The 24,968-nt window shown below is 40.3% G+C and overlaps 1 protein-coding gene across 1 annotated transcript in view; it reads left to right on the forward strand.

Annotated features, from left to right (window-relative positions):
* The window catches only part of PKD1L1 (polycystin 1 like 1, transient receptor potential channel interacting), a gene marked incomplete at both ends in the record, with an annotated part of 154,865 nt that overhangs the window by 99,922 nt on the left and 29,975 nt on the right, over window positions 1–24,968 (forward strand). The window contains 6 exons of the mRNA XM_084247735.1: window positions 842–1,016; window positions 6,196–6,334; window positions 7,234–7,318; window positions 7,722–7,898; window positions 9,716–9,858; window positions 21,950–22,060. Of these exons, the coding sequence (XP_084103861.1) occupies window positions 842–1,016; window positions 6,196–6,334; window positions 7,234–7,318; window positions 7,722–7,898; window positions 9,716–9,858; window positions 21,950–22,060 (830 nt within the window). The remainder of the gene's footprint in view (window positions 1–841; window positions 1,017–6,195; window positions 6,335–7,233; window positions 7,319–7,721; window positions 7,899–9,715; window positions 9,859–21,949; window positions 22,061–24,968) is intronic.

Consider the following 24,968-nt stretch of genomic DNA (forward strand, 5'->3'; position numbering starts at 1 on the left):
GCAGCCCAGCAGAGTTTGGAAAGCTATTATGTGTGAAGGCAGTGAGCTTTTAGAAGCTGGGCCTGCGTGGCAAGGTGGTGGCAGTTCTAGTGGGAGAGACACTGGGGAATAGCAAGGTGTGGTTTTTACTCTGCTACTCCCCAGGCTCCTGTGAGAAGGGGGACTTGAGAAGTTGCCTGGTACTTCCTTATTTAACAAATCTCCTGTTTGTTAAATAAACCCCATTATTGTTGTTCCCTGAGGATGAGTGGTCTTGCAGGCCTCAGACAAGAGCTGACACCATCTGTGACAGGGTATTTTGAAGGGTAGAACCGCATTGTCACATTGGATCTATGTGATTGTGTGACTCTTCTCTGGAAACATTTCAGGATATGTACGATGCCTTATACTCTAATCCTTATTTGGTTCTGTGGCTCCCATTCCTGAGTGTGGGACTCTATCTCCAGACCTGCTCCAGTCCTGCTTCCTCTACTCTCCTGCTTGGGTTATGCATATTCCCCTTTTCACAAGAGGTTCGCCCACCCCATTGCTCTGAACTGCCACTATCTGCTCTGGCCAGGACCTGGTCCCCTTCCAAAGGTTATGAGCATAGTCACTCTTGGCTGCACTGATCATGGCAGTTGTCACGGCTACCCTCTGTGGGGTACCAAGGACTATCAGCTGACTGCCTGTGCTTCCTCACCCAGAATCCATCCCCAGGCTGGGCTTAACAAAGTGGGTTGGCCATGTCCATTTACTTCCCAAGAAGGCTCACAAACTATGCTACTTCAGATGGCAAAATAGTCTATGAAGAGCCCTATCCTTTGAGACATTTCCCTTAGCCTGACTTTGTTTTTTCTAGGAAAACCCATTGGCCATTCTCTCTGAAAGTACCAGGGCCTGGAGGAGGGTGACCAGCAGTGATGAAGCAGGTTGTCTGTCCCCCGAGTTGGAGGGCTGTGGCGCTGACCCATGCCAGCAGACCCAGAGGGAGAAGAGGGACCATGACATTCCTGGTTCACACCGTGGCATTGGTGGTGCGTGTATACAATCTGCAGAGGTGGGAGGCAGGGCATCTGGAGTTGGGCCACATGTGCCCAAATGTTCTGATAACATCTAAAACAGGTACATCTGAAATGGAGGCTACATTTTTACCCAGACTGGAGATGGTCGTTACTAAATACAGTCAACTACCATGAAGACCCAGCTTTTCTATTGCAAGAAATACAAATTCCATGAACTTGTGACACTGTGAAAACAATGAAAAAACAATGTTACAACAATGTTAAAACGGCCAGTTAAAGATGCCAGTTATCTGTGAAGAAGACAGATCATGCAATGTTGACTTTCTTGTCAGAAAAGACAAAAAAATATATTGAAAAAAAGTAAAAAACTTCACCCCAGTAAAATTATGAATCTCTGGATATTAGTTAGGGTTTTTCAGAGAAACAACAAAGTGTAAAACAATGCTAAAGATGCACCAAGGTGGGAACAGTTCACTGTGTGTTCTCACCCATGCACTAACAAATGCAAGACCACTCATCCTCAGGGAACAACAATAATGGGGTTTGTTTAACAAACAGGAGATTTGTTAAATAAGAAAGAGTTCTAAGGCCACACATGGCTGGCTCTCTCACCCCAGACTGTGTCCACAGTGTCCAGTAGTCCCAAACAAGGGCCACTCATGTAAGATGGTGTTGTCCTATCAATGAGGGCCTGGACTTGGTGACACACCAGTCAGCAGTGCACCAAGGTCTAACTCATGGTGGCAGCTGGTGGGACTGCTCACAGGTGGGACTGCCAAGGTGACATTACAGCAGCCCACAGCAACAGTCTGAAGGCTGGATAGCACCAGACACCAGACTGGACAGCAGTGGAGGAAACTGAGGTGCCAGATTTTCAAAAGTAGTTGACAGCTCTCAAAGATGGCCAGACACAGAGTGCTGGTCACCTGTCAAAAGTGCGGATTAGCACCTGTCAGAGAAGCCAGTCACCACTGGTCACCAAGAGGCAACGTCACAATGTCAGAGACACCAGTGTTACAGTTCTCTCTAAGTTGTTGGCCTACACCAACAAACAGCTCTTTGTGAGCTATTGGCATAAGCCAATAGCAACCAGATCTTTTTGAGACATCAGGCCATGGCAGTGTCAGAGGCAGGACCAGATGCAGGTGCAGCAGCCAGTCTCTGTGAAAGTCTGTGGAGGCCTGTATGTCTGTTGAATCCCACAGACGTCATCTGCTCAATGCTTCTTCAGAGGCAGTGCACAGTCTAGGGCAAGGCCCTAGAGCCCTAGTATGCCTGCTCACACTAGAGGCAGCAGGCAGGGAAACTCCCACCCATGCCTACTAAGTGAAAGCTGCCGGAGCCCTGAGGGCTCCTTTGCTCAAACACTGCTGGCAGCTGGGAAGAGGAATGCCTGCAGCTATAGGCTGAGGTGTGCACCTGTGCCTCAGCTGCAACAAGGCTGGATGCCCCCGATACTGTGTGGAGGGGCAAGGGTGCAGGGAGGAAGCCAGATTCATCCTGAGCCTTGTGCAGTGGGTTTCTGGTTTCAAAAGAACACACAGAAGGGATTGTAAGGAATTGATTCATGTGATTATAGAAACTGACATGTCCCAAGATTTGCAGTTGGCAGCCTAGAAACCCAGAAAAGCAGATGCCTCAGCTGAGAGGCCAGGTAGGAGGAATTCTCTCTTACTTAGGCCTCAATTGACTGGACAAGGCCCACCCAAATTGGGGAGGCCAGCTGCTTCACTCAGTCCACCAAATTAAAAATTCATTTTGTACTGGAATTTATTTAAATTTCCTCTTAATGATTATATCCCTATTCTCCCCATCCCAATTTTGTTACCATAATAAGTAATAAGTAATACTGATAGTATTCTGTGCCCTCTTGGTTATTTCCCAAGAGAAAGAATTTTATAATTATTACAACTTAAATACGCATAGCCGTTAACTTGTTTGTATTTCTGCTTGCCATTCCAGTTCACATTGAATGCAATTGCTAGTGCAATGTGTCTCTTACACTTCTGTCTTGTTCTTTTTTAGCTCATTGGTAATGTTTTTTTTCCCTCTTTCATCTAAATAAATATAAACTTTGGTAGTGTCCTCTCCCACCACCGTCTCTTGTGCCCCCTTGTCCTTTCCCTCTCTTCTGCCTCTTAACCTCGGAGCCCTCAGGCTTTTTACCAATGTCCATAATATTTTTTTGTGTTTTATCTTGTTGAATTATCTGCTACGTAAATGCTATGTAAAATTTTTGTTTTTATCGTTCTGACTTTGCTAAACATAATTCGCTCAACTTCTTTTATTTTGTGGAAATGGCAGAATTTCTTTTTTTTTAAGTAAGAACCTTCAAGTTCATTAATTAATTAATTAATTGATTTTAAGATTTATTTATTTATTTATACAAGCACAGGGTACAGTCAGAAGCACGAAGGGTGAGAGAATTCACCAGAGCTAGAGTGGGGAACAGAACAGGGAGACTGACGAAATACACTGCTGAGGGGAGCAGCGGGTGCGACAGGAGAGGTCTGCTTAGCCATGTGGGATTCTTGCTGGCTGGCTGGGGTCAAACCCAAGCTGCAGAGGCTGCAGACAGCTTCACAGTGCAGCGCTCAACCGCCTGCGCCACCGGGGAGCCCCTGGATGTCTTCTTAATATGTGCCGTTCTCAGGGGTATGAGGTAGTACATCACTGTAGTTTTAATCTGCATCTTTAGTATTAGAAGTGATAATGAACACTTATTTTCATATTTTGTTTGGCCTTCTGGATATCCTCTTGGGTGACTTGTCTGTTTATATCTGCTACCCATTTGTTAACTGGGTAATTTGGATTTTTATAGTATTGAATTGTATGAGATTCTAGTGTATCTTAGATATTAATCCCTTATCAGGTATATATTGTGTAATATTTCTCCCATTCAGTAGGGTGTCTATTATTCATCTTGTATTTTTTTGCAATATATAGAAATTTTTTAATGAGGTAATCCTAATTGTTTATTTTTTTTAATAAGTTCCCTTGTCAAATGGATTGAAACATCAAAAAATATCTTTATTGTTGACATCATAGAATGCGTCATCAATTTTTTTCCTATTGTAATAGGCCTTATACCTAAATCTTTAATCCATTTGGAATTTACTTTTGAGTATGGTGTTACTGAGTAATCCAGCTTCAGTCTTTTATGTGTTGACTTTATAATTTTCCCAGCACCATTTATTAAAAACATTAAAAGACACTGTCTTTTCTCCATTTTATGGTCTCCATATATGGGTGTTTTATCATAGATGAGGTGATGGTATATGGATAGATTCATTTCTGGACTTTGAATTTTGTCCCATTGGTCTATGTATTTATTTTTGTGCCCAAACCATGTTGTTTTTAATGCTGTTGCTTTATAGCAAAGTTTGAGGTCATGCATGTGATGCCTCCACTCTCTTTCTAAGGGTTGCTTTTGCAATTTGAGACCTATTGTGTTTCCATGTAAATTTCAGTATTTTTCATTGAATTCCTTTGAATAATACAGCTGCAATTTTGATGGAGATTGCATTAAATTTATATACCATTTTTGGTGGGATAGTCATTTTGATTATATTGATGATCCTCATCCATGAGCATGGATGTCCTTCCATCTCCTTATGTTGCTATCAAAGTCCAACAGTAATATTTAGTAGTTCTCGATGTATAGGTGTTTTATCTCCTTTTTAGGCATATTCTGAAGTATTTAATTCTTTTTTGAAGCAATTATAAATTGAGGTTTTTTTTATGTTTTTAAAGATTTATTTATTTATTCATAAAAGAACCAGGGTACAGGCCAGATTCGCGGGAGGGTAAGAAGGATTCACCAGAGACAGAGCGGGGAACAGAACAGGCAGACTGACTGAAACACTGCTGAGGGGAGCAGCAGGCAAGACAGGAGAGGTCTGCAGCACCATGTGGGACCCTCGCAGGCTGGCCGGTATTGAACTGGGGCTGCAGAGGCTACGGGACAGATTCACAGTGCTGCGCTCAACCACCTGCACCACCAGGGGAGGCCCGAGGGTTTTTTTTTTTTATGTATATATGCTGGACTAATTTGTGTGACCCACTGGACTATCAAGTCTCAGGCTTGTTCTAATCTGCCCCATTGTTACTTTACACCTTCTTTGTGTTTAGTGATTTAGGTGCTTGCCTTGATATTTATTCTTTTGTTGCTTTATAATAACCCCTCTAGTATTTCTTTCATGTGCTGCATAGTATTGATAAATTCTTTTGGTTTTTGCTTTCAGTGAAGCTCCTTGCTCTTCCTTCTATCTTGATTGTTAATCTTGCTCTGCAAAGGATTCTGAACTGGAAGTCTCTTTCTCTAAATGTTTTTAAATATCTCTTTCCAGTCCTTTTGTGGTTATAATGTTTTTGCTGAAAAGTCTACTGACCAATTACAGGTTACCCTTTTTTCTCTTGATATTTTTAATCTTGATATTTTAATCTGCTGTCCTGCTTGTTATTTTTAACAGCTTTACCCTATGTGTCTTGGAGTATGTCTGTCTTTTATTATTTTGTCTGGAATTTTTTGGGTTTCTTGGATCACAGTTCATTTCCCAGTTGAGATGGTTTTAAATTATTATTTCACTGAAATATGTTTTCAATACTGTTCTCTTTTTATTCTCCCTCTGGGATCTCCATGATCCAGGTATTATTTCTCTTTAAGCTGTCCCAGAGCCCTCTTACACTGGTTTCATTTTTTTAATTATTTTCTCTCCACCTAATCCTATTGTTGTGTTTTCCAACATTGTTTTTCAAGTTCATTCTCTCCAATGCTTGCTTATCCGCTATTCAGGTCCTCTGTTTTGTTTTCTTACATCAGCTGCACCACAGCTGTTCCTCTTTCTCGCAGGAAGTGCTGTCCAGTTGTTTTTCCTACCCATTCCCATTAAACTGATGCTCCTGTTGTGCAAAGTGATAGTTTTTCCCTTAGAGTCTCTTGGGAGTTTTGCTGTGTGTATTTAGAGGAGGAGAGTTTGGTATCTTCACTCTGCTTGCATTTTGCTGGACCCCTCTTCTGTCAATTCAAATGATCATCTCATCCAGAAACACCCTGTCACACACACCAGAATAATATTTGACCAAATCTCTGTGTACCCCATGGTCCAGCCAATTTATATCAAATTTGCACAGTTGATATGGATGGAAATGAGGCGCTCTGTTAACAACTGCTCTGCCTGCTCTTCCTCAGCCCTTGGTGGTGAATTTGAAGGACATGCCATGCACTGGTGGCCAAAGGCACCTCTACCTTGGTCAGGCTCTGCAGCGTGGGCCATTTGTGGGATGGTTTCAGCTGTCTGTGGCCTGGGGACAGGATTTCTAGGATACAGGTGAGTTCATCATAATTTTTTTTGAATATCCTTTGATGGAAAGTCTAGCATTTATAAAGAAATCCTTGTGTTTCTGGGAACTCATGAATATATTGTAGGTACCAGGTGTGACTGCTGTTATGTTAGCTCTCATTTCTCCCTCCTACCTCCAAGAGGGTGAAGAGCATCATATACAAACACCAGAGGGAGGTTCCAGCTGGCAGCTCTCCAGTGGCAGTGCAGCCGGGTAGAGTTCAGGTTGTTACAAGCACTCTCACCCAAGCAAGGGGTCCCTAAGAGGAAGCCTCTGAGCCAGATGTTCTGGCTGAGGGCATGTCCTTAATCACACCTGTTAAATGAAATACCGTATATACATCTGGGAGATAGGGTATTGCTCATGTTTTATCGATTCATTGTCCCACCACACACACTGACTCCCTTGCTGGCCCCGCACCTATCCCCAAGGGTTACTCAGTGTGGCTCCCGCAGGCCTGTGTCTTCCTAAACCATAGAATAATCCTGGCTCCTAATACCTAGTTTGTAGGGTTTTAGCAGAAGGAAAATAATTTCCTCAGTGCTGTCGTACCACGCAATGCCTGGTACTTGATCAGAGTTCAGCAGATGAAAACTCACTTTTATTGTTGTTATTGCTCTTATTTCTAATATTTACCTCCACCCTCCCCTTCCACTTTCCCACCTCTGCATTTTCTTCTGTCATTGCTGGGTTCCCTCTCTCTTTTTCACTGAGCAGCTTCCATCCCCTCTTGGCAAAAAAGAGACCGTCACCCCACCAATGGCAGGATGGCACAGTGCTCTCCCTCTGCAGACCCTCTCACAGGGGCTTTCTTTAGGATGTGGACTCTGTCCCTGAATGTGGAAGGTTCTCCCTCTGCAGGGCTGACACTCTCTCCCTGGCACAGGTTTGACTCAACACAGTGTGTCCAGTGGCTGCATCTGCTGACTGTCTCCTTGGTCTGCTGTGTTCTACTCACCCAGCCACTCATGGTGAGCAGTGCCCTCCCTCTGTGTTAGGGTCACTCTCCACCAATAGGAGGCCTGCAATGGGACATAGTGGCTCCATTTTGGTGACATATTACTTTTATTCACATTTTGATCCAACATACAATGAGAACAAACTGGGAGTCAGGCTTGGGCTGAGGTACATGGGGCCTCTTAATCCATCCCAATAAACCCCATGAGGGGTGACCCTTTTAACTCCCATTTTTCATGTCAGGATACTAAACCTTGAGGCAGAGGTCACTGGCCCATGGTCTCATCTGGGGAATAGGCCAGGAACCAAAGGCAGGTGACAGGTGTGGTCTGCAGAGTCCTACCCCCTTCAGGAACTAGGGATAGCTCTGTGGGACTCACCAAAATGGTATGGCTGACTCTAGCATGTTTCCTCCAGATAGGTATTGTGGCTTTGTGCTTTGCCTGGAAAAGGAAAAATGACAAGCACTTTTTCAGTGCATCTTTACATGCTGCTACCAAGGATCTGGACGCTGAACTCGAAGGACCTCCTGGGACCTGCAGTACCCTGTCTTCCAGGTGCAGAGGTCCCAACTGTGCCAGCAAGATTGAAAATGTGAGTGTTAATTGAGCTTAAGGAACTGCACTGTATTCTCATCATGGACATTCTGAATTTATACTTTGAATTCAAATTTGAAGGCTGTTGCTATGTTTTAATTTCTGATCCTTCTTCATGTGCTCATATATATGTGATGAATACATCAGATCTATTGACTCACCTTTACCTCAATCCCAAAGAAAGCAGAGCATCAAAAAAAAATGATATTTTAAAATATTGACACAAAGGAGATCTATAATTTGTGGCCATGACTTTAGAGTACTTTTAGGCCTTTTGCATTTCAATGGGCCCACAAAAAATTTCTTTCTCCTTCCCATATCATTTTTCCTGTCATGTGAAAAGCATTCCCTGGGACAGCGTGATGACATGAAAGAAGAGAACAGGTCTGTTTTTACTTAGTGTGCACCATCTGCAGCAGGCCTGTGTGCTCACCTGGAACAACTAAAAGTCAGTGTGACTGAGGATACAACCCATTTACTCCCAGTCAGACCTCATCTCCTCCTCTCCCCACTCTACTACCTTCCTCTCAAAAGATACTTGGGAGCTCCTGATGGCTAAGTGGCCATCTGAATACCAATCTGAGGCCTCTTCCCCTAAACTGAGGCCTAACCTGCCAGCATGACCTGGAACTCCTGTTGATGATGATAAACTTCATACCAGCCACTGTCAATAAATACAATTTATTGACACAAATCATGTCATTTGTTCCTTGCAAAACCTTATGAAGTGGGAGCCTTATTGTGTCCTGTTTTAAAGTGAAACTTAGTTCACTAAGGTTATTAAGCTAAGGTCACGTTAATAGTTACCATGGATCTGGGCTCTAAATCTTCACTGGGATGCACCCCTCTTCTGGATGCACCCTTGGTCCTCAGCATATGTGCTTTGGAGGGGCAGCATTGTCCTGGTTTGCTAGTACTTTCTAGATATTCCCTTTCTCCCTGAAAGATTTCCTTTCTCATGTTTCCTTTCCTTTGGTTTGTTCTGTTCTTCCTCTGCCTGTAATCTCAGTCTCAGGGCTAAGATTCTTCTGATGAACTAAGCCCTGATCCAGTATTCATGCCCCAGCTACTTGTGAGGCCAAACCTGGACCCACCCTGCATGGTTGTCCCATTAAAATCTTAATATTTGATGCCCCACATGCCAGCTCCCCAAAGCATACACCCCTGTGTCCTCTTCCTTCTTAAGAATCAGGTGGAGCATGGCTTCAAGGGAGCATCTGAACCCCTAAGATTCTGCTTGAATAAACTTCCTCCTTCATACTCTCCTTATTTGTGAACTTGTCATATACTTCTGAGTGAAAGGGCTGCCTCTGAATTCTTAGATATCCTGAGTACTCTAGGATAAGTCTGGCTCATGAGACGTGTGTTGAATGAATGAATGGGAAATAACTATATGAATACATTCCCTAACTGTTACCTGTTTGCTACCATACCCTCACCATAAACATATTCAATATAAGAGCAATAATGCTCTCTTAAAAAATAGAAAACAAGGTCATTTTCTGCTAAAACTATACTTTAAAATGGCTTCTCCACATTTTGGACATCTCTAAGTGAAAATATGTGCAAATTCCAAAGAAATTGCCCTTAAATATCATGATAGCAGCCTGTTTGCCTTCCTTGCCAAAACAGCCAGCCTGAGATATAAGCAGTGTCAGTGCACATATTCCCCTTTCTGCCTCACTGCCCAACATCTCAGACCCATAAACACACAAACAAAGCATTCCCAAACATGGTCAAATGCAAAGGGGGCAATGAGGCTCCTTCTTGCTCAGCAGAGCATCCCAGCCTCTCTTCCTCCACCTCCAACCCCAGGTTCACAAGGCTGTTTTCCTACAGCTCATGGATGCCCGACACCAAGCACGCCGCCTGCGCTGGGCATGTCCAGTTTCCAAAGCCCAGCTCCAAGTCATCAGAGCGAGGATGAGAAGACAAATGAGAGCACAAGTAGCACTAAGGTGGGTGGACACAGAGTGTTGCCAGCACCTGGAGCGGGAAGGACATGTAGAAAGGATTCCTGGCCCCAAACCATCCTGTTCCATAAAACCATTTGTTCCCCAGCAAATGGGATACAGAGAAATGAACTGGAGTCAGCTGGATTCTCTAAGTACCTGTGCAGAAGCTCTTTAATTTGATGTAGTCCCAGCTGTTGATCTTTGCCTTCACTATCACTGCTTTGGGTGATGTGTCTGTAAAGATATCTTTGATGTGCATATCACATAGTGTTTCGCCTATATTTTCTTCTATGTATTTTATGGTTTCAGGTCTTATGTCTAGTTCTTTAATCCATTTTGAGTTGATTTTTGTGTATGGTGTGAGGTAGTGGTCAAGCTTCATTCTTTTGCATGTAGCGACCCAGTTTTCCCAGCACCATTTATTGAACAAACTTTCTTTGCTCCAATGCATAGTCTTTGCTCCTTTGTCAAAGATTAGTTGACCATAAATCTGTGGGTTTATTTCTGGATTTTCTATTTGATTCCATTGGTCTGTGTGTCTGTTCTTGTTCCAATACCATGCAGTTTTGATGATTATGGCTTTGTAGTATAGTTTGAAGTCTGGGAGTGTGATGCCTCCATTTCCTTCTTTTTTTTAAGGAGAGCTTTGGCTATTTGGGGTTTTGGTGATTCCATATGAATTTCATCAATAATTGTTCTATTTCTTTGAAGAATGACATTGAAATTTTGATTGGAATAGCATTGAATCTGTAGATTGCTTTTGGTAGGATGGCCATTTTAATAATGTTTATTCTTCCAATCCATGAGCAGGGGATGCCTTTCCATTTCTTTGTGTCTTCTTCTATTTCTTTCTTTTTTTTTAATAATAAATTTTATTTTTATATTCCCCATACAATTGCAGCCCCCCCATTCTGACCCCAATCCCTCCCCTCCCGCCCCTCACCCCCCAAAAAGTGTCTCTGGTTCATAACTTTTTGTTGATTTTGATTTTCACTTTCTTATAGTTATTCATTTTCCTGGTCCCATATTTAAGTTTTCTAGATTCCTGCTATGAGTGAGACCATCCGGTATTTTTCTTTTTCTTTTTGGCTTATTTCGCTGAGCATGATCCCTTCCAGCGTCATCCATGTTGCTGCAAATTGCGTGTGTTTATCTTTTTTGAATGCTGAGTAATATTCCATGATATATATGTACCACATCTTCTTGATCCAGTCATCTATTTTGGGGCATTTGGACTGTTTCCAAAGCTTAGCTATTGTAAATAGTGCTGCTATAAAGATAGGAGTGCAGGTGTTCTTTGGAATGGATGTTTCTGTGTCCTTTGGGTAAAGACCTAGGAGTGGAATTGCTGGATCACATGGAAGCTCTATGTTTAGTAGGTCCAGAAATCTCCACACAGCTCTCCATAGTGGTTGGACCAGTTTGCACTCCCAACAGCAGTGCAGAAGAGTTCCTTTTTCTCCACACCCTCGCCAACATTTGTTGTTGCTAGTTTTTTTAATATGTGCCATTCTCACTGGTGTAAGGTGGTATCTCATGGTAGTTTTGATTTGCATTTCCCTGATGACAAGTGATGTTGAACATTTTTTCATATACCTGTTGGCCATTTGCATTTCCTCTTCAGAGAAGTTTCTTTTTAGCTCTTCTGCCCATTTTTTGACTGGATTATTTTCTTTGTTGTTGCTGAGTCTCATCAGCTCTTTGCAGATTTTTGTGATCAGACCTTTATCATTACTGTTGTGTGCAAAAATGTTCTCCCAGTTGGTGGGGTTTCCCTTTGTTTTTGTTATTGTCTCTTTTGCTGTACAGAAGCTCTTTAATTTGATGTAGTCCCAGCTGTTTATCTTTGCCTTCACTATCACTGCTTTGGGTCATGTGTCTGTAAAGATGTCTTTGATGTGCAAATCACATAGTGTTTCGCCTATATTTTCTTCTATGTATTTTATGGTTTCAGGTCTTATGTCTAGTTCTTTAATCCATTTTGAGTTGATTTTTGTGTATGGTGTGAGGTAGTGGTCAAGCTTCATTCTTTTGCATGTAGCGACCCAGTTTTCCCAGCACCATTTATTGAACAAACTTTCTTTGCTCCAATGCATAGTCTTTGCTCCTTTGTCAAAGATTAGTTGACCATAAATCTGTGGGTTTATTTCTGGATTTTCTATTTGATTCCATTGGTCTGTATGTCTGTTCTTGTTCCAATACCATGCAGTTTTGATGATTATGGCTTTGTAGTATAGTTTGAAGTCTGGGAGTGTGATGCCTCCATTCCCTTCTCTTTTTCTCAGGAGAGCTTTGGCTATTCGGGGTTTTTTGTGATTCCATATGAATTTCATCAATAATTGTTCTATTTCTTTGAAGAATGACATTGAAATTTTGATTGGAATAGCATTGAATCTGTAGATTGCTTTTGGTAGGATGGCCATTTTAATAATGTTTATTCTTCCAATCCATGAGCAGGGGATGTCTTTCCATTTCTTTGTGTCTTCTTCTATTTCTTTTAACAGTGTTTTATAGTTTTCTTTGTATAGGTCCTTTACCTCTTTTGTTAGATTTATTCCCAAATATTTGATTTTTTTTGTTTCAGTAATAAAAGGGATGGTTTTTTTGATTTCTTCTTCTTCAGATTTATTGTTTGTGTATAGGAAGGCTACTGACTTTTGCGTGTTGATTTTGTATCCTGCCACTTTACTGAACTGATTGATGAGTTGAATTAGTTTTTCTGTGGAGTTTTTGGGGTTCTCTATGTATATTATCATATCATCTGCAAATAGTGATAGTTTGACTTCTTCTTTTCCTATTTGGATCCCTTGTATGTCTTTCTCTTGTCTTATTGCTCTGGCTAGGACTTTCAGTATTATATTGAAAAGCAGTGGTGAAAGTGGACATCCTTGTCTTGTTCCAGATCTTAATGGAATTGCTTTCAGCTTTTCACCATTGAGAATGATACTGGCTGTTGGCTTGTCATAGATGGCCTTTATGATGTTGAGGTATGTTCCTTGTTTCCCAAGAATTTCAAGGGCTTTTATCATGAATGCGTGTTGCACTTTGTCGAAAGCTTTCTCAGCATCTATTGATATTATCATATGGTTTTTATATTTCGTTTTCTTGATGTGTTGGATAATGTTGATTGATTTTCGGATGTTGAACCATCCTTGTGTCCCTGGAATGAATCCTACTTGGTCGTGGTGAGTTATCTTGTGGATACATTGTTGGATTCTGATAGCTAAAATTTTATTGAGGATTTTTGCATCAGTGTTCATTAGGGAGATTGGCCTGTAGTTTTCCTTTTTTGTGTTGTCCCTGTTTGGTTTTGGTATTAGTGTAATGTTGGCTTCATAGAACGTGTTTGGTATTGTCCCTTCCTTCTCAATTTTTGAAAGAGTTGTGAAAGATAGGCACTAATTCATCTCTGAATGTTTGGTAGAATTCATTTGGAAATCCATCAGGTCCTAGGCTTTTGTTTTTGGGGAGGTTTTTGATTACCATTTCAATTTCGCTGCTTGTAATTGGTCTGTTTAGGTGTTCTACTTCTTCTTTATCTAGCTTTGGGTGATCGTAGAGTTGTAGGAATTTGTCCATCTCCTCTAGATTGTTGAACTTGTTTCCATACAACTGTTCATAGTAGTTACAGATTATTCTTTTGATTTCTGCTGTGTCTGTTGTGATTTCTCCTCTTTCATTTGTGATCCTGTTTATTTGTGCTTTCTCCCTTTTTTCCTTTGTGAGCCTGGCTAGGAGTTTGTCTATTTTATTTATTTTTTCAAAGAACTAGCTCTTGGTTTCATTGATCTTTTGGATTGTTTTTTTAGTTTCAATTTCATTTATTTCTGCTTTGGTTTTTATTATTTCTTTTCTTTTACTGGTTTTGGGGTTTTTTTGTTGTTCTTTTTCTAGATCTTAGAGCTTCGAGATTAGGTTGTTTCTTTGAGTTCTTTCTTGTTTCTGATGTGAGCTTCTATTGCTATATATTTTCCTCTTATTACTGCTTTTGCTGCATCCCATACATTTAAGATATTGGTGTCCTCCTTGTCATTCAATTCAAAGAATTTTTTAATTTCTTCTTTGATCTCCTCATTAGTCCATTGGTCTTCCAGTAGTGTGGTTTTTAATCTCCATGAGGTAGGAAAGTTCCTTGCCTTCTTTTTATGGTTTATTTCTAGTTTGATGCCTTCATGGTCAGAAAAGATGGTTGATATGATTTCAATCTTGTTGTATCTGTTGATGTTTGTCTTGTGCCGCAGTATGTGATCGATCCTGGAGAATGATCCGTGTGCGCTTGAGAAAAATGTGTACTCCCTTTTTTTGGGGTTTAGTGTTCTATAGATGTCTGTTAAGCCCAAACGCTCTAGGTCCTTATTTAGAGCTTTAGTTTCTTTACTTATTTTTTGTCTCATTGATCTATCCATTGTTTTTAGTGGTGTGTTGAAGTCTCCCACTACGTATGTGTTTTCTCTGATGTCTGTTTTCAGAGAGGACAACAGTTGTCTGATATATTTTGGTGCTCCTTTGTTTGGTGAGTATATGTTAATGAGTGTTATTTCTTCTTGAAGTATTGTCCCCTTGATCATAATGTAGTGACCATTGGGGTCTCTTTTTATTTTTTTGAGTTTGAAGTCTGTTTTATCTGATATAATTATAGCTGTTCCTGCTTTCTTTTTTGGTCCATTTGCTTGTAGGATTGTTTTCCATACTTTAACTTTGAGCCTATTTTTATCTTTTATAGCTAAATGTGTTTCCTGGAGACAGCAAAAGGTTGGGTTTTGTTTCTTAATCCAGGCTGCAACTCTGTGTCTTTTTATTGAAGAGTTTAGTCCATTTACATTTAGAGTTAATATTGATATGTTAGCATCTGTATTTGCCATTGTGTTTGTCTTTCCTTTGATTTTATTTATTTATTCTTTTAATAACTTTTTTTTTTTTTTGGCCTTCTTTCGTTGTTATTCGTCCCTCTGAGGTTCTGGCTTTAGGATTCCTTGTAGTATTTTTTGGAGTGGGGATTTAGTCGTAATGAAATTCCAGAGTTTCTCTTTGTCTGGGAAGGTCCTTATTCTTTCTTCATAGAGGAAGGAGAGTTTTGCGGGATAGAGTATTTTTGGTTGGCATCTGTTTTCTTGGAGTCTGTTGATTATGTCCCTCCACTCTCTCCTTGCCCGTAGTGTTTCTTCGGAGAAGTCTGATGTCAGCCTGATTGGTTTTCCTTCGAATGTTATCTGTTTCTTCCCTCTTGTCAGCTTCATTATTTTTTCCTTGTCCTGGATTCTTGGGAGCTTTACTATTATGTGTCTTGCTGTATTTTTCCTTTTGTCGTGGAAGTTTGGTTTTCTTCTTGCTTCTTGTATATCAATTTTCAGCTCCTTCTTCGCGTTTGGGAAGTTCTCGTCAATTATCTCCTGGAATATTTTCTCTGTTCCTACATCTCTCTCCTCTCCTTCTGGAATTCCTATAACTCTTATATTTCCTTTCCTCGTGGAGTCAGATAGTTCCCGAAGTCTTTCTTCGTTCTTTTTCCTTCGTACTTCTCTTTCCTTTCTGTTTTGGTTCTTTTTATTTCTGTGTCTTCAAGAGTGCTTATTCGTTCTTCCATTTCATCTATTCTGCTTTCATTGCTTTTCCCAGAGTTCTTTAGTTCCTCCATTAATTCGTTGATCTCCTGAATTTCTTTTACATCTTGATCTCCTGAATTTCTTTTACATCTCCTGCATTCTTTGATCTCCTGCATTTCCCTCTTTAGGGACTCAATTTCATTCTTCTGGTTGTTGATTATTTTTCCCTTATCATTGTTTTCCTTTATGACTTCTGTCGTTTTTTTTAATCATGAATATTTTAAATTCTCTTTCTGGCAGGCTCAGAATTTCTTCCAAGTTACTGTCGTTGCAATCTGGGGGGTGGTTTTCTTTTTGTGGTGTGCTTTTTTCCTGAGGAGTTGGTAGGTTGTGTGTGGTTCTTCTACTCCCTACTGTCTGTTTTCTAATTTGCCATATGCATTGGGAGACTGTGTTGCTGGGACTGGCTGGCATCTTGGGTGAACTTCTCCACTCCCCTCTGGCTCCTCCAAGAGCCATCTGTCAGTTTCAAGCAGTCTTTACTGAAGAAATGTCCCTGTTCTAAAATGGCGGTGCGGGACGCACTCCCTGCATGCCTGGTCTGCCCTGGTGGTGGGTTCCTGCTCCACCTCTGGGCTTGGTCTGCAGGCCAGAAGGGGCCTGGCATGGGCGAACTTCCCAGCTCACCTCTGGCTCCTCCAGGAGCCTTCTGCTGGTTTCAGGCAGTCTTTACTGGAGAAATATCCCTGTTCTAAAATGGCAATGCGGGATGCACTTCCTGCACGCCCCGTCTTGGGCACACTCTTCTGCGTGCCCGGTCTGCCCCGGCCGTGGGTGCCTGCTCCCCCTCTGGGATTGGATTGCTGGTCAGAAGGGGCCTGGCGTGGGTGAACCTTCCAGCTCACCACTGGCTCCTCCGGGAGCCTTCTGCTGGTTTCAAGCAGTCTTTTCTAAAGAAAGGTCCCTATTCTATGGGATGTTGGTGATTTTTTTTTTCTGGTGGCTAGGTGGTGCCAGAGATCTCTCCTAGTGTCCTTGGGGAGCTGTTTTTATCACCCCGTGGGAAGGGGAACAAGGTGGGAGTGGTGGGAAAGGCCTCAACAGCTTTGGGGTGCTGTGTCTACCTTGTGCCCCACCATCATGGGGAACCCACGCCCCGATTTTCATGCCCGGGTCTCAGTTCCAAAGCCCTCAGGTCCAGGACGTGGGCTGTAGCACAGTTCTGTGTCCGCAGAAATGGCACCTTTTGCACCTGCTCCCATGCCCGGGCGCCTGGTTTCTGATTACTCATTGAGGGACATTCACCTCAGTGAGGGCCCCCATGTGTCTCCCCGCAAGCCTACGTCGCAGGCGTGGGGACCTGGGCAGCTGCGATCCACGTTTGCTTTTCAAGCACGCCGCTTTTCCGCGCAAGCTTACCGGCTGGCCCGGGGTTGTGTGTAGGTCTCCGGGAGTCTTTGCTTTTCTCTAATGGTGCCTGGAGCCGTTCACTCACCTCCGCGGTGAATCCTGCAGGGTTCTCCACAGCTCCAGTTCATGGGGTGTGGTGGCTGAAATAGTTCCTTTCCACTCACAGTCCTGCTTGATGCGTAGTTTGTTCTTGTTGGTTGTTTTAGTTTTTTGTTTTTTCCTCCTTTCTGTTGGCCGGAGAGTGCCAACTTTGTGGTTGGGGGAGGATAGCAGGGTTCTGAGCTTTCCTCCCTTCTAGTCCTCTTTTATGGCAACTTTCTTCTTTGGGTAGTTTGCTGGAGTCATCTGTTTATCTTCCGTGTCCCAGTTCTCACTGGGACCTACCACCTTTCCTCCCTATTAACTTTTTTTTAATGGGAGATCTTACTCGCAGCGTTTCCTTGCCACCATGTTGATCCGCCCATCCTTTCAGACAATTTAAAGAGAAACAATATGTGTATCATGGGAGCCCCATATAGAGTTGAGCGAGAAAGGCACAGAAAATTTATTTAAAGAAATATTATCAGAGAATCTCCTTAATCTGGAAATCAACCAAAGAGTGCTCCCAGGAATGAATCCAAAAAGACATATCCCAAGACATAGAAATAGACCAGTATATACCAGTGACAATTACAGGACACTTAACCATTCAGAGAAAGAAGCTTTAGTACAAGGCAATACCTATCAGATTATATGCAGACTTTTTTTTTTTCATGGTTTCCATATTTTATATTATTTTATTTTATTTTTGTATTATTTTTCTTTTTTCTTTTTAATATCTTGTTTTATATAATTCTTATATCATTTTTAATCTTTGTATAATGTATGCATTTTCATTTTGGTTATATTCCCCATACAATTGCACCCCCCCCCTTACTTTGACTCTAGTTCTTCCTCTCCCTGCCCCTCAGGAATCCACCCCCTCGTAGTATGTCTCTGGTTTATAGTTGCTTGTTGATTTTGATTATTACTTTGCATTGATTAGGTTTTTTCCTGGTCTCTTATTTAAGTTTTCTATTCCTGCTGAGTGAGACCATACGGTATTTTTCTTTTTCTTTCTGACTTATTTCACCGAGCATGATCCCTTATAGCTCCGTCCATGTTGCTGCAAGCTGCACATGTTTATCTTTTTTGATTGCTGAGTAATATTCCATTGTGTATATGTGCCACATCTTCTTGATCCAGTCATCTATTTTTGGGCATTTGGTTGTTTCCATATCTTAGCTATTGTAAATAGTGCTGCTATAAACATAGTGGTAGCAGGTGCCCTTTGGAATTACTGTTTCTGTGTCATTTGGGTAAATACCTCAGAGTGAAATGGCTGGATCATATGGAAGCTCTATCTTTAGTAGTTCAAGAAATCTCCACACATCTTCCATAGTGGTTGGATCAGTTTGCACTCCTACCAGCAGTGCAGGAGTGTTCTTTTTCTCCACAACCTAGCCAACATTTGTTGTTGCTAGTTTTTTTAATATGTGCCATTCTCAAAGCATCACACTCCCAGACTTCAAACTATACTACAAATCCATAATCATCAAAACTGCCTGGTATTGGAACAAGAACAGACACACAGACCAATGCAATTGAATTGAAAATCCAGAAATAAACCCACAGATTTTTTGACTGGATTATTTACTTTGTTTTGATTGAGTCTCATCAGCTTTTTATAGATTTTTGTGATCAGTTCTTTATCAACAATGACTGATATAGAAGAGAGAGATGCAGCACACATACTTGTCTCCTGGTGGAAAACACAGATTATCCATGAGGTAATCTACCCAGAGCAGTCCAACCTTAATACAATCAAGCTTTGTGCAAACTTTCAGTTTACAGAGAGAGCAAATTCAATGGCTTCATTCTTTGGCATGTAGTGATCCAGTGTTCCCAGCACCATTTGTTGAACAATTTTTTTTTGCTCCATTGTGTATTCTTTGCTCCTTTGTCAAAGATTAGTTGACCATAAATCTGTGGGTTTATTTCTCAGTTTTCTATTTGGTTCCATTGGGCCATGTGTCCATGTTCCAATACCATGCAGTTTTGATGATTATGTCTTTGTAGTATAGTTTGAAACCTGGGAAAGCAATGCCTCCATTCCCTTCAATGGCTCCCCAGAGGAAACAAAAACATTATTGATCTACCACACAAAGAACTAATTTTCACAAGTAAATTGCCAAGAAACCAAATAGAGATGGAGACACTGCCTGTAGGTTAAAAGAGACAGGAGAAGAAAATAGTTTATGTAACTTGTTATATTAACAAGAAATAAGAAAAATAATATGCCATATCAACAGATGCAGAAAAAACAATAGACAAAAGTCAGCACCCATTTATGAAAAACCCCAAACAACCCTGAGCAAATTATGAATAGAAGGAGTCTCTCTAAATTAGTAAAGAGTATCTTTGAAAACTTTATGCCTAACATCATACTTAAAAGTAAGACAGTAAATGCATTTAAAGTTCAGGAACAAGACAAGTATGTCCTTTCTCCTCACTGATATTAAACATCGTATTGGAAGTCATAACCAGTGCAATAGGCAAGAATATAATTAAAAACCTATAGATTTGAAAGGAAAAAATACTTTATTGGCAGATGACATGATATCAATACAGAAAATTCCAAATAATCTATAAAAAAGGGGTTCTTAGATCTAGTAGGTAATTTTTGAAAGGCAGGATAAAATCAATAAAGTAAACTGTGTCCCTATATACCAGAAGTGAATAATTGGAACTTAAAATTTACAAAGCAATATTTCTTACAATAATAGCACCTAAGAAATGAAGTAATTAAATGTAAGTCTAAGGAAACATCTACAGAATATATATGTGGAAAACCACAAAATCCTAATGAAGAAAATCAAAGATCTACATAAACAGAGAACTTCCAATCAATTTCCATTGATTGGAAGGCATGATATTATCATGGTGACAATTCTTTTCAACTTGATCTGTAGAATCAATGTAATGTCTTCCAAAATCCTGCAAACTTGATTCTACAATTTATATGTAAGTCAAAGGAACTAGAGCAGAGAAGATAGTTCTGAAAAACAGGAACAAAGTCAGACAACTGACACTACCCAACTTTAGCATTTTCTATAAAGCGACAGGAACCAAGACATCATGGCACTAGTGAGAGTGCAGGCATGCAGATCAGCAACACAATAGAGAGGGGAAAAATAGACCTACAGAGATACTTGATTGAATTTTTTGACAAAGGCATACAGGCAATACATTGGAGAAAGAACAGTCTTTCAAAAATGACACTGTAAAAACTGGATGTTGGTGTGCAAAAAAAAAAAAAAAAATGAACCTTAACAGGGCCTCCCCGGTGGTGCAGTGGTTGAGCGCTGGGTTGCAAAGCTGCCCGCGGCCTCTGCGGTGCTGGTTCGATCCCCAGCTGCTCCCCGGCCACCGAAGGAGGGTCCCACATGGCGCGCAGACCTCCCCTGCCACCCGCTGCTCCCCTCAGCAGTGTACTTCGGTCCTTCTGCCTGCTCTGCTCCCTGCTCTGGCTCTGGTGAATTCTCTCACCCTCCCACGCTTCTGACTGTACCCAGTGCATGCATAAACAAAACAAACAAATAAATAAATAAAACATGCCTCTATAAAAAAAAAAAACTATTAAAAAAAAGTTTAAAAAAAAATGAACCTTAACAAATACCTCACACCTTTAAATAACAAAAATCCAACCAGGTTAATTTTAAAGATTTAGTTAGCTTTATTAAATGATTCATGAGTCAAACTCATCTAGCATATAGAAAGGCACTGAAAAACCGTATGGAGGATTTTACAGGAAGAAAGAGGGCAAGATAAGGGCAGAGGAAATAATTTCAGGCTTAGCTTACCTACCCATGGGAAATAGAAAAAGGTCTTGTAGTGGGTTATCTCATTTTCATTTGGGAAATAGAAAAGATGACCTCATTGGTGCAGACCAGAAAATTCCATACTGATCAAGTAAACCTTCATTCCTGGAAGGGGGCTGGGACTGAGAGTCCATACATGAAACCCCAGTTAAGTTAGATGTTAAGTCTCAGTGGACTTAGCACAAGTGTTTCCATTGCAGGACTGTCATATTCTTTTCTTAACACATCTTTTATAAAAATTTTGCTCCAAAGATTTACAGGCCCAGTTCCATTAGATATGCTCTCTCTCAGCCCGGAAAACTAAAAAGACATTTCTCCAAAAAGGAAATGCAAATGGTCAATAGGTATATGGAAAAATGCTCAATATCACTTATAATCAGAGAAACACAAATCAAAACCACAATGAGATACCACCGTACACCAGTGAGAATGACACATATTAAAAAAAAACTGGCAACAACAAATGCTGGCGAGGATGTGGAGAAAAAGGAACTCACCTGAACTGCTGGTGGGAATGCAGACTGGTCCATCCACTATGGAAAGCTGTGTGGAGGTTCCTCAAATTACTATAAATGGAGCTTCTATATGACCCAGCAATTCCACTCCTGGGAACCTACCCAAAGGACACAAAAAATAATAATTTGAAAGGAAACCTTCACTTCTATATTTATTACAGCACTATTAACAATAAGTAAGATATGGATACAACCTAAATGCCCCAAAATAGATGACTGGATCAAGAAGATGTGGTATATATAGAGAGTGGAATATTACTCAGCAATCAAAAAAGATAAACTCATGCCATTTGCAGCAACATGGATGGAACTGGAAGTGTTTCTGCTCAGTAAAGTAAGCCAGAAAGAAAAAGAAAAATATCGTATGGTTTTACTTATAGGAGGAATGTAGAGGAACCAAATAAGGGGCCAGGAATAAACGAAAAAGACAAAACTAGCAGGCAATTATAAATCAGAGACATTCAGCAGGAGAGGGAGAGGGATTAAAATGGGAGGGAGGAGCACAAGAAACTATGGTGATGGTTCATGGGTGAGTTGGTGGTGGGAATTTTACAGGGACTACACCTGAGAGTAGAAATAAAGCACTGTACAAAAATGAACAGTGATATATCATATCATATCATATCATATCATATCATATCATATCATATCATATCTATGACATGTTTTGCTGGGTCTATACACATGGGGTTTGCAGGATGCTCATTTGAAATATTCTTTCTTACAGAGACATCCCTATGTACATCTTCATGCTGCTGCTGCTTTTTTTTATAGTATATGGGAAATTCTCTCAGGATGAATATTCTCTCAATCGAGCTATCCGGAATGAATTTGCAAGGTAGGAAATTTATTAAGTTTCTCTAAACCCGGCTTGTTTCTAGACCTTTTCTTGAATGATATACCTAGAAAAACTATTTTTCTTTTAAAAAATGGCTTCATAATTTTACTTTAAATTCAAATTCAGGACTACAAGGTTTTAATTTTTTTGAACTCGATCTCTCCTTTCTTCCACATCAAGAACCTCCCTTTCATAAACACCAGGAATGGCAGAATTAATAAGTTACAGAATCATTTATTTGCTTCATGTCAATATGAAATACAATCAGAATAAAGAGACCAATGATCCATTGACAAAATATTATGAAAATAGCTTTGTGATTTCCCCTCAGTTCTCATATGGTCATATTTTAAATTTTTTGCCCCAAATTTTAAAAATCATATTTCTTCTCTCCCTCTGCAACTAATTATTTTCTTAAGTGACATGGGTTTCTTCCCTTTATTTGTTTTATTTGGAATAAGTGGATGCACAGGTGCTCAGCCTGGGGCCACTGCCCTGGGAATGATCTGTCATGACCAGTCATCCTGCAGTAGCCTTCAAGCTCCAGGGCGAGGGTTATCTCTTTAACTCTGAACAACTCTTGTCTTTGTTAATACAGACAGACTGTCAGAAAGGAAGGGACCCTCCAGGCCATCTATTCTACTGTCTCAGAACATTATACTTTTGAAAGATTGAGACTCAGTGAAGACTTGCCTCCATTGTTCCACACATGAAAATAGAAAAGGTGGTCAAATTGATTCATTGGTACTGTTTTCCCCAATGTTCACAGGAGGCCTCCATTTGCAGACTGTTGGGGCCCATCCCCAGCATTGCATTTTGATAAATACTGCTACTTTGACATTTCAAGTCACTTCAAGGTTTGAGAACTGAGACGCTATACGAAAACATGGTACTGCAATTTCTTTTGTGCTGAAGACATCTGAGTTCTTTGATCTAAGGATAGTGCTCAAACCACAATAAATGGCATCCAATTCCAAACAGTGGTAATAGTGCTTCAAATATTCTGCCATTCCTCAAGTGTTCAGTTACTTCTTCCCAGTTTTAAAGTAGTAGATTTCATTGTTGGTAGATGTGGGAGAAGAAATGAAAAACAGAAAAAGTAAATTTCCAAAGTAACCACTGATAACATTCAGTTGTGTCCTATTTCTTCCCTATGTTTCAATGTTTCTGAAGTTGGCATGCAAATGATAATCAATATGTACATTTAATGAGTCATTTATTTTTATTGAATGTTATTTTTACATAGTATATTATTAAATTTCATTTTCACCTGCCCAAAACACTCAATCTGAGAGCTCTTTCAAAACAATTTGGCTTTGAATTCTGAATTGCACAATATGAATTCACACTGGTTCTTTACTACAGCTTCAGTGGCAGGAAATAAAATGTGTTCAAGATTTACTTTCCCTCTTTCTGGAGAACAAAAACACATTCCCATAGCTTTTCCATAAATATGTTATCTTTGGCTAACATTTAATTTGACACAAACTATTTTGAATCTTTTGGCAGGAGTAACAAATATTTTTAATTTATCTATTATTTAGGGACACTTATTTTTATCTTCTGTGTTATTTTTTGCCTAACTAATTTAAATTAATCCAAATTGGTTTGAATTTGTTTCTATTACTTAAGGACATGTTTATTTTTTTATTTTTTTTTTTTAAGTTGTTTATTTTTTTTTTTTATAGAGGCATGCTTTATTTATTTGTTTGCTGGTTTGTTTGTTTGTAGGACATGTTTATTTTTAATCTTTAAACCAGCCAGATAATGCTGAGCAAATGTAAGTTCAGGACTCACTAATAAAGTAAGTTCTGTATATCCCCGTTCAATGAGTTGGGCTCCCTACCACTCATTAATCCAGTTTTTCACCAGTGAACATGCTAGCGATCAAGAGAAGTGATATTTTCTGTGGCCCCGTTCTCAATACTTGTTGCCATGAATGACCAACTTTATTCTCCTACCCATGCAGTTGCAGCTTTTGTCAGCAGGTGGCACTGCGTGTAAAACAAAGTGATCACTTTTGTGTCTCTGGATGGAAATCTAAACGAGCAAAATTACTGGCTTTACAGAAAGAAAAAGAAAAATACAGGATGGTCTCACTCATAGCAGGAATTTAGAAAATCTAAATAAGGGACCAGAAAAAGCCTAATTTTAATAAAGTAAAAATCAACAAGCAACAAGCAACTATAAACCAGTGACACAGCGGTCGGGGGCGGGCAGAGAGAAAGGGAGTAGGATCAAAACAAGGGTGGTGGGATTGTATGGGGACTATAACCAAGATGAAACTGCATACATTGTGCAAAAAATGAAAAATGATGTAAGAAACATATAAAATTAAAAAAATAAAAAAGAACATAAAGCAGATCTTAATCATTATGGTCATTAATTCAGGTATTCATTACTTATCAACTCCTCACTCTGAAGGAATAAAAAAAAAAATTCTGGCTTTTGCTAATTTATTTTTATCTCATATTTCCCAAATCAGTATTGTTTGACATATTTATCATAAGAATTGTTGCCTCTTGATATTCAAATCAGAAATATTGCAACTAAGGTGTTTGTGCCTGTCCTGCCTGCACACAATTGCTGTGTTTGGGCTAAAGGTCAGAGGCTGAAACCCAGTGGTTTGCACAAACCTTGTAATGTGCCCCAGAAGAGGCACATCACAACCTGTTGAAATACTGGCCCCCAGTGGGATATTCATGTGTCCTAGTTTAAAACCGGATGTTGAAATTCAACCCTCTTCCCTTATCATCTCCTGGTACCTAATCCTGAAATTCCAACAGCTCCTGAGGTTTAGCACTTGCTAGCATCCCAGAGAGCTCAAGCTGGGCAGTAAAAATGGGTCCTGTCAGTCACCAGGTAGTTTTAGCAAGTTGTGACTCAGGGCCTTAGTATTATCATTCCT

Source organism: Talpa europaea, assembly GCF_964194135.1.
Source record: "Talpa europaea genome assembly, chromosome: 11".
NCBI classification, from domain to species: Eukaryota; Metazoa; Chordata; class Mammalia; order Eulipotyphla; family Talpidae; genus Talpa; species Talpa europaea.